Source organism: Mauremys reevesii, linkage group 10 (genome assembly GCF_016161935.1).
Source record: "Mauremys reevesii isolate NIE-2019 linkage group 10, ASM1616193v1, whole genome shotgun sequence".
In the NCBI taxonomy this organism is placed as follows: domain Eukaryota; kingdom Metazoa; phylum Chordata; order Testudines; family Geoemydidae; genus Mauremys; species Mauremys reevesii.
In genome coordinates, this window is record NC_052632.1 from 32049370 (window position 1) to 32062959 (window position 13590).

Consider the following 13590-nt stretch of genomic DNA (forward strand, 5'->3'; position numbering starts at 1 on the left):
GAATACCAAATCCTGACTTTCCTGTATTTGCTGGTCCATGGAGAATTTCATGGGAGCTTTTTCAAGGCTTAGCTGTTAGTGTACAAAAGGAAAATATTTAACAAGAACCACTTCTGTTTTTTCCAAGCTTTTGAATTCAGCTTTATTGTTTTTGAAGGAAGAGACTTGTATCCAGCTGCCTCATTTTTTAGGTTTCCCCTTGCACCCATGATGTCATATCATGCTGCCTCTACAGTAGTGCCAAGCCATTTATGAAAATAGGATAAACAGTATCTGTAACTTCTAATGTCAAAAAAGTAGGGGAAGTGGAGGAGAATGAGATGACACATTGATAAAATCTGTAATGTCTTCTTTATATAGCAAAGAAACGAAATATGGCACAACCTATCTTCCTTTCCCTCTACCATCACAAGCATTATCACAGGTCTCGTTTAACAGAAAATTTTAAATCATCACAAAAATTGGCTCCCAGCATTTATTTTAAAAACCTTAAGCACAGCAAAGTACTCACAAATGCTGTATATGAATACACTCTTCAATATACTTACTATACTGGTAGTTTTGAGGTTGATTGCTGCTAGAAGGAACTCCTCTTTTTAGCTGATCCTGAAAATGGAAACCATTAAACTTTATGAGGTTTTGGCGGTGTTGATTACTACGGTGTAGAAAGTTCTTAGTTAGCTCTTAAGTCAAACTGAGCCTGTGTTTCAAGTTCACATGCTGCCATTTTGCAGATCAGATGGGAAGAAGTTTAATGCAGCAGTTTATTTAGTACTTCTTACCTCTTACACTGCTGCTCTCCAACCAAGCTTTCTGTTTAAGTTTTCCCTCTATCTTTAATCCAGGGTTTAACTTTTAATTCAATTGAGCTTCTCTCAATTCCAAAACTATCAAAGCCAAACACTGGAGATTAAACACAGTGATGCTTTAGATTTTGTTTGTTTAAAATGCTCATGTTACCATCTAATATACAACCTGAGTGTAACACTTCTTATGCCATAGTAGTGCAGTTATGTGCACTCCATACTCATGAGTTTGAAGACTCCAATATGCATATGTAGATGCAGCAGGGTCTCAAAAGCATATACAGGATTCAGCATAGAAACAATTAACCAATTCCCCGGTTTAGGACCTGTGGGTAACCAGCCCTTTGCTAATCCCAGAGCAGGGACTGGCAGCCTTTGGCATTCGGCCCATCAGGGAAATCTGCTGGCAGACCGGGATGGTTTGTTTACCTGCAGCGTCTGCAGGTTTAGCCCATCACAGCTCCCACTGGCCACAGTTCACTGTTCCAGTCCAATGAGGGCTGAGGGAAGCGGCAGCCTGCACATCCCTCAGCCTGCACCACTTCCCGCAGCCCCCATTGGCCTGAAACGGCGAACCATGGCCAGTGGGAGCTGAACCTGCGGACGCTTACCTGCAAGTAAACAAACCATCCCAGCCTGCCAGCAGCTTTCCCTGACAGGCCACATGCCAAAGGTGGCCTGTCCCAAAGTATCAGAAGGTAAAAACAAAAAAACCAGCAAGCATTATGAAGAATCCATTTACACAATGAAAAGCTGCTCTACAACAAGTGCTCAATTGTGTGCCAATAGTAGATCTATCCAGCACCACCAAAACTGCACCAATAATCCCAGGCAGCAGAACTATATGTACTTGAAGTTAGGCCTGTAAATGCTATCTGTACACAAGATATTTCCAACATAAAGTAACCATTTCATAGCAAGACTGGAATACAGAAGTGTGCCACACAGCCCAGAAACATCTCAAGAGATGTTGAGTCCACTCCTAGGCAGCTCCTGTTCCTTCAGGTGAGAAAAAGGTATGAGAATAGAGAGCCTCAGCACACACTCTTCAACCACAGTAGGTCAAAGGCAACCGTGCCAAAATCATGACTTGCTATCCCCTTTGTAGCAAAGAAGTCTCCTTTCTGAATATGGTTGTGAGTAGGTTCCACAACTAGAAGATGAAGGGAACAAGAATTTCAGTAGGCGGGTCAGGGTAAGGGTTACACAGTCTCCCTGTATGAACATTTCTGTAGTACCAATAATTCTGCTTCTTGTTTTCCTGTATATTCTGAAAAGAGAAACTTTTCATGTCTACCTTGGTCATGTTCTCACATTTCAAATACCTTTTGCAATTACTGTATGTATGAAAACTGCATTATATTGTTTTTACTACAGCTTTTAGATTAAAAATATCACAAGAAGGCAAAAGTAGGTGCATGGTTTAAGTACATTTGTAGAATTTTATTTTGGAAAAAGAAACACGTATTTTATACCACTCCAAGAAAATGAAAATTAGTCATGGGAAGCACTTAAAGCCTATTCATATATAATATAGATAAACTACAAATGTTATTTAGCCCCAAATATCCCTATTCAAGAACGAACAACAATTCAGCCAAAAATGCATCAATGTTTGCCTACCAGATGTTACTAGAACACAGTGGACAGTTTACACACGTGTTTCTTTATCGGAAAGATAACCAGATATTAAAAAAATAATGTTTTTACCAGAAGGGGATTTTGTCGCAACAAATTTCTTCAAAGTGTTCCGTTTCCCAGCTTCCTCTGTAAAGCTAATTTGTAATTTAATAGGAGGTAGCTTTCTATTCACAATATTTGTATTTCATCATATATCCTGTCTGCTGGACTATATTAATGAAAGCTAACATTCAAATAGGGATATTTAATAGGCAATAACCAATCTCGTAAACAACCTTATATTTTTGTTACTTAGAAACACCAAGCCCGCTGCTCTAAAAATGACAGATTGCTAAGGCTTACACAATTTATTACCACTAACACAAGGCAGACTAATTAGCCATTTATCAAATGGAGTTCTTGAGAATAAATCTTAAAATTAAGACCCAAACATCCTGTTTAGAAGGAAGAACTAGTCCTCTGGGAAACAAGGTTTACTGAATGTTATGTAAATTAGATGGTTTCCTCTGAATTGCATGGAGCAGAATTCTACTCTTAGTACAAAGATAAAACTACTGACTATATCAACAACTGTCAAGCCACACAGATTATGGTACATGTGTAAGAGGTCTAGTCAGATGCCTGATGAATCTGCTTCTAGATGACAAGCCCAATTCAAGAGCAACACAGCTTGTTACAAATTTCATAGATCCATGGGTTTTAAAGAATAAAAAGTGTTGCAAAAAAACAAAAACACAAACACACAAAAAAAAAACAGTACAGTCATTGGAAACTGAATTTACAAGCTTAACAATTTGATATTTCTGTTTAGTTTGTATTTTAATCTGTTTCTTTCTTTAAAAATCTTGATATACCATTCTATTTTTTTGTGCAAAGCTTAACCTATATTAATACTAGTTTGAAAAATATTGTTAACAGAAAAAAAAAGTCCTTTGCTTAGTAATTTAGCCTTAAATTTTCATCTGCTGAAAGATCTCTCTGCTTCTTTAAAGTGTCTCTCTCTCTCTCCCCCATACCCTTTAATAGTGTACTAGTAATGGAGTCTGAACAGCTGCAACAAGCAAACTAAAAGGATAATTTTGCTTAAGCAATTTTATTAGTCTTCACTCTTTCCTTTATGGGCAAGAATCTGAAGTGACAACACTAGGGTAAGTGGGGGCTGAGTAGCCTAAGAGTTGCCTAGGTGACCAGTTCCCCACCCCAGCGACCCTTAGTACAGAACCCAGTCAAAATTAGTTTTTTATCCCCCCAGCTAGATGTTTTTGCTAAAATAATCTATTAAATGATTTTGACATGTAAAATCATCATCATAATATACTTCAGAGACTAAGATTAATTTGATAGCTCATGTTTCTCAATTATAGGTTCAGCTCATCTGAAAGTTTGGGAAAACATCTCCGAATTAATTAATATTTTAAAATTTTTCATCATTCCCATGAAAACTAGACCTACTCTAAAATGAAGAGATTAGATGTTCCACATTTCGACCACACAATTCTGCAACCAAGGAATCATGGGGTCCCTACTACAAAGGCCAAGAAATCCTGCCCACGCTTTTCCTTGTATTTGTAACCAGTTAGCAGGATTGCTACCTTTACTGCCTGCTAGTAACATGGTCTAATTTGTGCACACAGCTGTTTTTTACATCCGCATTTATCGAGTTCCCCAATCTTTTCTCTATCAGTCCATTCTGAAGGTCTGGATAGCTCATTGCTTCAACAAGGGAGAGTGCACCTGGAGAACATGGCCCATGGGTTGCGCCACAGTTCAGGGCAACTGCACCCTTAGTGCTTCAGCAAGGACACCCACTTTCAGGCTTCCAAGCTCCTTAGCTGTTCTCTTTCTTGGATGGAGACCCTGTCTCTCTCCCTCCTGACCAGAGCATCTCCATGATTCCCTGCCTACCCTGCTTTATTTTCAGCAAAAAACAGGCTGACTAAGCAAGCTTCACTTGCCTTCTCTTCAGAGATTAACAGAGTGATTACCAACAGTTATAGGACACCACACTGTGTTTCTTATGCGAACCAATTTCATTCTTAAGGTGAAAGCACTATAGAGAAACCATTAAAACAATAAAAGAATCTACATGCATGCTAATAAGCTTCCCAGATATCACCTCAAGCCTAACATTGGCTCTGTGAGGAACAACCCTTCAAAACCGTACCCAATGGGTTTCACTGTTGTTTCAAGTTCAACACAGCTTCTGCTCAGATCATGTACCCTCACAAAAAGTTTAGTCCATCTTTTATACAGTTTAGGAATCTTTGATCTGGAGTTTCCAGGAATAAATCAAGGGTCTCTCCAAGGGTTTAGTTTCAACAGGCCTCCCAAGTACCTCCTAGGAAAACCACTTCACACATCTTGTGCCAAACAGTTCTTCAGAGTTCCCAATATTTACATTAGTCACTTCCCTAGAAGTTGCATACAATCTTATAACACAACAATTGCATTTTTAATACAATGGACCCCAAAGATATTAAACCCAATTCAATAAGTTTTAATTTAATTCAGTGAAGTTTATCTTAATTCCATACGGTTTGTCCAGGATATTGTCAGTCTGTCAGGAGCAACATACTCTGGGATGCCATAGTGCACAAACAGATGGAAGCAAAGATGAACAACCAAATCAGTTACACAAACATGGTTCGTCTCATCTGTGCTACAAGGGAATAAAACAAAATTATGTGCCAATTTAAGTGATAGGCAGAAGCCAAAAAACATTTAGCTGACATAACTACAGAATTAACTGTTACTCCAAACCTGTTTAGAGCAGAAGAACAAATTTTGCCAGTGACTGGTTACATACTATTTAAAGCTTAAAACTTATAAGGCAGTACATTTTGCACCGAGTCCATCAAAAAGCAAAAGGGCATTAACCTATTAACTGCTTGTCAGCAGAGTGTGGACACAATCCAGTGAAGAATAGGTTCTTGCTGGATCAGTGTCCTGGACAGCTATCCCTGAGCCCTGACTTCTTCCCCATGTGAAGGAAGCTGGGGAAAGCACAGAACAAAGTAGAGAAACTGTCATTATTCGTGGAGTTTGAGACTATGATAAATATGTAAGCACTCTCTGTCCTGGCAAAGATGCAGAAGATCTCATGCTCAAATGAGGTCTTAATCTGACCTTGAAAGTTTATTCACACTGTGGCAGTTGAGTTTTGTATTCTGTAATGATCACAGAAGTTGCAGTAAGTGAGGAGGATAACATCATATGAGGTCCACTCCTCAAATCTTTTTTTTTTTCAGTTCTTCAATCCCCCCACGGCTTTCTGTCTTCCAGTTTTCTACTCTTCCTTTACCTCCTTTTTTGTTTCCTCTTAAGTCAGCTTTCTTCATTCTTTCAATATTATTGTGCTCTTCAGATCTACTTTTCTGTATTCATTTAACAATTCTCATGAGTGAGAATTAAACCAATCTTGTCAATATGTGAACCTAATCACAATCAATTTCCACACAGATAGACCACCTCAGTTACTTATTTTTGGAAGCCACTCTCCAACTTGTCTTCTATAAAATCCAGCACAAATCATTCCCTTATAAAATCCATGCATGCAGCAATCAAGTATTTCCTGATGATAGAATTTGTGGATTTATGCCCTAACATATAGTACTAATTACTGGTGGAAAAGTGTACATACAATGTATGCTTAAACACAAAAAGAAGTGATTTTTTTCCATCCTTAATCAGGACAAAAACCCAAAACTCATTAAAAATTTGTTCTGGGACAATCAAAATATTTTATCTTGATGAATCTGAAATGTTTTGTTTCAATTTTGACCCTTTTTTACACAAAAGATAAATTCTGAAACAAGAAATCATTTCAAAATGAAAAATTGAAATGTATTCTAAAAATGTCAAAATGGGGCATTTTCCAAATGTTTTTCTATTTTTCTACATGAGATGTAGTTAAACAGATGATATGATTTTATGTAAAATTTTGGTTTAAACAAAATGGCACTTTTTAACGGAACACTAGACAAAGATTTTCTGACCTGCTCTAGTGAATACCTTTTGTTTAAACCCTCAGCTACATTTTTGTATCACCCATATTCATGTGACAGTCACCAAGTGCTTAGGTAAAACCCAAATGAGCGCCTTCAATGCTTATACTACTGTTCTGATACACTAAAGAGCTAGGTTGGCACTTGCCTGCAGGCTCCACGGGGAGCATGTTACCAACAGTACCAGTGCATACTGATCAGGGGCAAAAGCACACAAGCAAAATTTTCATAAATAAGGAGCTACAGGACTGGCCATACAGGACAGTTCAGCCACACCCACCAGTGTAACACTCCACCTCTCCCTTTGAAACATCTATTTGTATTCAACTTCTGCTAGTATCCATGCACACACTCCCCCTGGGGATGTTTTTGCATGTGTTCAAGCTTTTTACAATTGAGTCTTCTGAGTGTAATTATTTCTTAAGCCATCAGTTAGATAACTGTACAAGCTTTGCATCAGAATCATCTATTTGAATGGATCGTACTCCTTCATAAGCTGCACAGAAAGATAAGTAATTTACATAGGTTTTGACTAAACATTCACATCAATAAGTGAAAAAAAAATTCAATTTAAAAAAAATTAAATGTCTGTCTTCAAAAAACTTTCAAAGCAAGGTAAAACTTCTGTATACTACTTCTGAAAGTATACTTCACAAAGGACCATAAAGCTGTAAGATACTGAACCAAGGTACTACTTCAATTAAACAACAAATGTCAAAGTACCATCTGTTAATCATTACTTAAAAATGAGGCAACCCATTTAATCACATTATTGAAGCAGCCATATGATGTAATCTGCTTACTAGTAAATGGTGATTTGGCACGTCAGAGGTCTTTAACAAGCGCACAGAAAAAAAGGTTTACATTTGTCCATAGTAACAATTATTATTAAAACCCAAATTAACTGTGATTGAAAACTAGATTGGAAGGGTCTATGGGGTTTCTTAAATCTATATACTGGCTTTGAAGAAATGTAATAGCTAGCTAATCATCAGTTTTGTAAGAGGCAATACTAGATTATGAATACAGCAGAAAGTAAACTTGCATGATAGTCAATTTAAGTTTCTAATTCAATTAAGCTATCATGGCTAGGCTCATATTTTAATGCACTGTGTTCACAAGTCCTACTTTTGCCAGAGTTAATCTTACAACAAGATAATGTATTAATACAGGACTGTCTCATCTTATGCGGGGGTTCCGTTCCGCAGTTAGCGCGTAAAGCGAAAACCGCTTATAGTCAAAATTACATTGAGTTGAATGGCGGGCGGAAACAGTATTTAAATTGTTATTTTTCTCTTTTTTGTTTTGTTTTTGCCCACCGCGTAAAGCTGAAATCACGCATGTTAAATGCACGTAAGATGCGACAGACCTGTATTGCAAAGAAAGGGAAACTGTTACAGAACACAAGTCTTCTTTGCTAGTTAATAGAGATAAAGATTGTGTATATAAAAATTGCATTATTCTATGATTTATTGCTCATTTAGATAATAATAGCTTGAAGGAATTAAAACCAGACTACCTGACTTAAACTTAGATATGGCACTCTCTCTTAACCCAGGTATTCAAACCGTAGTAAAGACTTGCCCTGGCCCTCATGCCACCTTCATTATTTTTCTCGAACACATACAAAATACTGTTGCTATGACCATCTTCCTGGCTTATAATATCAACGGTCCACTCACGTCGCTCTCCTGGATCTCCCTCATCCACCACCATATCTAACATAAGTTCCTTCTGTTTGTCTTTAAAGCCCATTGTTGTTTAGCCTCACCCTATCTTTCATATATACCAACTTATCGAGCTGTTGATCTTTATCTTTCCTCTGCCAACAATGGCAGCCTTGTTCATGCAGTTGTCTGCTTTTCCCTCAAGTCTCTCCATCTTTTTGTTAATGTTGATCCTTATGAAGGGGGGCGTGGGGGGGACAACAAAAATCTATAAATCACCACCTTATCATCCTTCAAATGTCTTCGCTAAAACTCTCTCTACTGCGATGGCTACAAGTCACTTCCATCGGGCAGTGGTTAGTCAAGCTGCAAACATAGCCGTCCATTTTAATGCTCAACCTAGGTTTGTTAGGTTATGCTCCCACCCTTCTTTATTTAGTTTTATTGATATGTCACATCCTATCCAACACCTGAACTGTAAGATCCCTAGGGCAGGGAATATCTTTGTTACTTGTAGCCATAGGTGAGAACTGTGACAATATTGTCATCTTAGTTGGTGATGGACTACTAACACTAGTGTAGCTGAGACCTTCCTGGTCTGGCTTTGGTCCCCGTCCACTGCCTTACTTTCCCTATCTCAAGTGTTCTCCTGGCTTTCAAAGTGGTCAGGTTGCTGAGATGTCTTGGCCTTCCAGCCAACTTACAAAAGCCCACTCCTTCCAGAGTAAATCTCAAGTCCAAACCAACTAATATTCTGTCCCAGACTTGCTGGGCTAAGCCCTTTCTCCTCAAGAGTCTGTCTTGTCTTTCACAAAATACACTCTCAGCAGTCCCCTTCCCTCAGGCTCTAGCCAGTGTCTTCATATTCCCCTTTTTCATAGGTGTTAGTATATTACTTCACTAGGTGGCAGCATAAGTCTCTCAATCCTCCTTTTAACAGCAGAGAACCCTGCATCCCTTCCAATGTAACAGCACTAGGAAACCCACATCCACCTTTTGCTATGGGAACCCTAAACAACCAGATTATTTGCCTCAAACATTAACCTGTCCTGCTTCTTCCAAACGCCTCTTTCTACATTGCCAACCCTCCTGGCTGCCCTCCTACTCTTGATGGAGAGCTGACTCCCTGGTCTCTTCTCCCTGCTATCGTCTTCTTCTGAGCTCCCAGGTCTACTGCTCCTAGGACTTATGACTGCTCACCAGTCTTCTCTTATCCGCATTGGCAGGCCTTATTTAGGCACATGATCCTTGACACATGACTTCAACACTCATCTCCTTCCCAACCCTTTTTATGGGCTAGCTTACCCTGTGAAGGGAGTCTAATATAATAGAGTCCTGATCTCTGATTCAGATTTAAGGTGCTACCATAATGAAATTAAAAACTCTATGAATGGAGAAACCAACACAAAGCCCAGATTAAGTTACTAAATGAGAAAAAAAAGTAAGTAGCCAACAATGAATTTTTGAACAATATAAATAATCAGATATGACATAAGAAATTATAATGAATGATCCAACATTGTGAATTCTACAGTCATAGTACTTGATAGTGTTTATGATCCTACAAATCAATGGGATAATGCTCAACAGTCGGCAGAACTAGTAAATATTAACAGGATCAGTTCCTACATTCATGATTTTATTAGATAATTGAAGGGAGTGGGGAAAATAAAAATCAGTCACCCAGCTCTACTGGCTTTGCCTAAAAATTTCCTTATGATCAGAGCATAATACAGACTACGAAGGAGATTTTTACATCAGAATTGAGAGTTAGGCACCTAATTTCTATTTTTGAATTTGACATCTCCCTCGATGAGCTTATCCTAATAGTATCATATTTATATCATATAACCATTTACTGTATGCAGCCTTCTAAATTACCAGTATTTGTTCACGGGAGCCATGATAATACATCTCGCTACCCACATTCCAGTAGGCACTGAGGCAATCAAGACGCAGGAGCTGCAAAGGAAAGAGAAAAAACTCAATGGATTCCGCAATTTATTAAAATAAACTATACAACTTCTGAATTAATGAAATAAGCCTTCAATGTATGTGAAAACCCTCATTTTGATGGTAATTTCTTTTTGCCAAATTTGATTGAAATGCATTGCTCAAAAATCTGGCCTTCTTTTCCTACTTCTGTAGTTGAGGTCTATTTTGTGAGGGTAAAAGAATGAATGCAAGATGTGTCTGGTTCAATTTGTTTTTTGAGGCCAATATTTGATTCCTTGAGCAAGGAAGCTGGAATCTGCATGAGGTTAACAATATCTTAGAGTTCATTTAATGAACAGATTGCTGCTTGTGCTTAGTATGAGGACCCCATTTACACACCGAGTTGAAAACAAATGCCTTGTATTTAAGCAGTGACCATGGCTCTACTTCTCACTAGTTATAAAAAAAAACAACTGAAAAACAAGGGCATATGGAATGAAGAGCTACAAAGTAATACAAAAAAAACAAGTTAAAGCACCATGATTTCCTTATTTTGGTTCATTAAACCAGTATGTTCCCCCTCTCACCCTTTCATGGACTACTGAATTGAGTTCATTTAATCAGTGGATATTTTTGGTCCAGTTTTCACTCCTGACCCAAGTAACAATGACCTGAGTGAAATAATGAACGCTATATTACCTTGTAGATGATTTTTGCAGCTTCATTTAAAATGGAAGGTGTCCAATTTTCATTGGCTGTCTAGAAGTTGAAAAACATTAGAAATTATTCTCCATGAAGCCATCTTAAATTCATTATATAACATTTATTTCAAGGGTGTTTTTTTTTAATCCTTTTTAACCTGAGGGTATACCGGTAACTTCACAATTTACAACACTTAACATATATTTAAACAATGAAAGCCAAAATAGCTTCCTCTGTATATATATCCTGTGGACAAATTTTGCAAAGAAATTTTGTTGGCTGGTTTTGAAATTTTGACCACTTATGTTGATGTATTTCATGTTTCAACACCTTGTCCCATTTACAAGGCTCAACAGCGGCTCAGACATAACACTTTAAAAAAAAAAAAAAAAGGTTGATACATAAAAGGATTTTAAGACTTACATAACCCAATATGTTTAAAACCAGTTTCTCTATAATATAGAACTATGGATGTTTAAACATAAATGATTTTAGGAGTTATACATTTTTAAGGGTTGAATGGTGTTGTTCATGTAAGGCTAAACTTGTGTGTGTCAAGCTACAAAGTTCATCAAGTTTAGACAGAGTTAAATATACAAATTAAGGATTTATTGATGGAAACTGACACCTTATTCCCAGCTCTCAGAGCCAGGTACAGCGCATGACCTAGCACTGGTTTCTTCAGTACCTAACTTATCCTGATTTGCCTGACACTGACAGGGGAGTACAGTCTCTCTGGTTCAGAGGGCCACACAACCGATCCTATGCCAGATATAGTCAACGGGGTCTTAAGGCCTTTTTCACTGATGAAGGCACAGAACCCTCCACTCCCTATTGCTATGTTACCAAGCAGTGATCTAGGAATAGGCTTTCCACAACAGAACAAAGCAGTATGTATGCTGGCCCACCATCATTTAGGAGCATGACACGCTTCACTGAATAATGCCCTTCCTACCCAGATCCTCTGAGGCTTTGTTGGCCATGGAATTCTCATATTCAAAAGACTAGAGATCCAGTTCGTTTGGCTGTTTGTTTTAAAGGAGATGTACAACAAACTTAAAAACAAAAAATCTTACAACTCATATTACAGAGCAGTAATATAATCAGGTATCAGAGGGGTAGCCATGTTAGTCTGTATCCACAAAAACAACGAGGAGTCCGGTGCCACCTCAAAGACTGAGATTTATTTGGGCATAAGCTTTCGTGGGTTAAAAACATCCCACTTCTTCAGATGCATGGAGTGAAAACGACAGACACAGGCACAGGCACCTCCCTTCCTTCCATTCTCTTCATTTATCAGTCTATCTATGCCTGTATCTGAAATTTCCACTCCTTGCATCTGAAGAAGTGGGTTTTTTTACCCACATAAGATCACGCCCAAATAAATCTGTTGGTCTTTAAGGTGCCATTGGACTCCTTGTTGTTTTAATAAAATCAAGGAAATGTGTGGATCAATAATGCCCCGACCAACCTGGCCTCTGCAGGGGGGAAGCCACTCTAGGCCCTACACCAGCTAACCACACAAAAAGAAGATAAAGTCTGCAGTGGATTAAGCCATACGACACTTCAATAATTTCATCTCAGAAAACTGAATGTCCTTTGGCCCCAGTCATGGGGTCCCAAGGAGCAACATTTTGCATAAACTCAGTGGCAGCAGAAGACAAGGTGTTTCCCACAAATGGGAGTATGCAGAGGCCACCTCAAACAAGTATTTCAAGTTTCACATACATAAGGAACACCACACTGTACACTCCAGAATCAACATTGCTGATTCTATCCTTTTTAAAAAAAAAGAATATTGAGCTAAGTTTTGGGACCTATGTGTAAGTAACATGAATACGACGATTAAGGCTGGGGATTTTAAAAGCCCTCGGTGCTGAGCTAACTTTGCTCACATTGTGGCCAATGCCAAGTGCTTTTCACAATCCCAGCTTCCATCTCTACAGAACTCACAGAATCCTGTTCCAGACTTTTCATCTAATACCAAAATGTTAAGCCTCTCCAGCAGATCAGTGGTACAAAGAAAGTTACATTTCTTTTTGCATTTTTCAAGTGTTACTGAACGTCAAAGGATGCACAAAAGTATTAAGCAAAAATATCCATATACGATTTTTTCTCTTCTCCTGTAGACGTTTTCTAGTTAACTAGCACTGACTGCACTTGTATTTTCTATGAATTCCTTGTATTTAATAGCTGACCTAGAAAAAAATTGTTCAGCATAGTACTGCAACATGGAATTGTTTCTCCTATTTTACCTAGGACAGATTAATGCAAAATCAGCAGTAAACACTTCCTTCTATCCAGTTACACAGATGAGCTGAAGCATGAGGTCAAGTGACATAATCTAAGCTACAGACAGACCTCCCCCTACAGGCTCTCAGCCCATGTTTGACCACAAAAACATGAATAATATTTGTAGAGACAGTGATTAACTGAAAGCAAAAAACAAACAACTACATGCACAGCTTTAGGTAAACAGAACCAAGTATTCAGTTTACAAATCTGTTCAGCAAGTCTTTATTATGTTCTAAATCCTGTAACCACGTTCTTCATCATAAATTAGATTAAATGAAACAGAGCTAAAAAAAAAATTACCAGTAAACTAAGTTCACCCAATGTCACTCCCAAAGAAAGTGGCCGAAGGGGATCTGTGATCTACAAAACAGAAAAGGATAAAAAGGAAATTTTATTTAAATATTGTATTTTATGCAGCAAACCGAACACCTATCAGCTCATTAGACATCTTAAAACAGTGACTCCATTTTGTAGCCTTGGAATTTAAATCTTCAGTGTAACATACACTTCACTGTAACTAGCTATGCCCATGATAAATCT

General features: G+C 38.0%; 1 protein-coding gene across 2 annotated transcripts in view; it reads right to left on the minus strand.

The window, feature by feature from the left end:
• VPS13C (vacuolar protein sorting 13 homolog C) overlaps positions 1-13590 on the minus strand; it is a 192156-nt gene that overhangs the window by 152408 nt on the left and 26158 nt on the right. For both annotated transcript variants that reach the window (XM_039491026.1, XM_039491025.1), the window contains exons 7-10: positions 13351-13410; positions 10753-10812; positions 10000-10080; positions 549-606 (exon numbers count right to left, since the gene is read on the minus strand). In XM_039491026.1, the coding sequence (XP_039346960.1) occupies positions 549-606; positions 10000-10080; positions 10753-10812; positions 13351-13410 (259 nt within the window). The remainder of the gene's footprint in view (positions 1-548; positions 607-9999; positions 10081-10752; positions 10813-13350; positions 13411-13590) is intronic.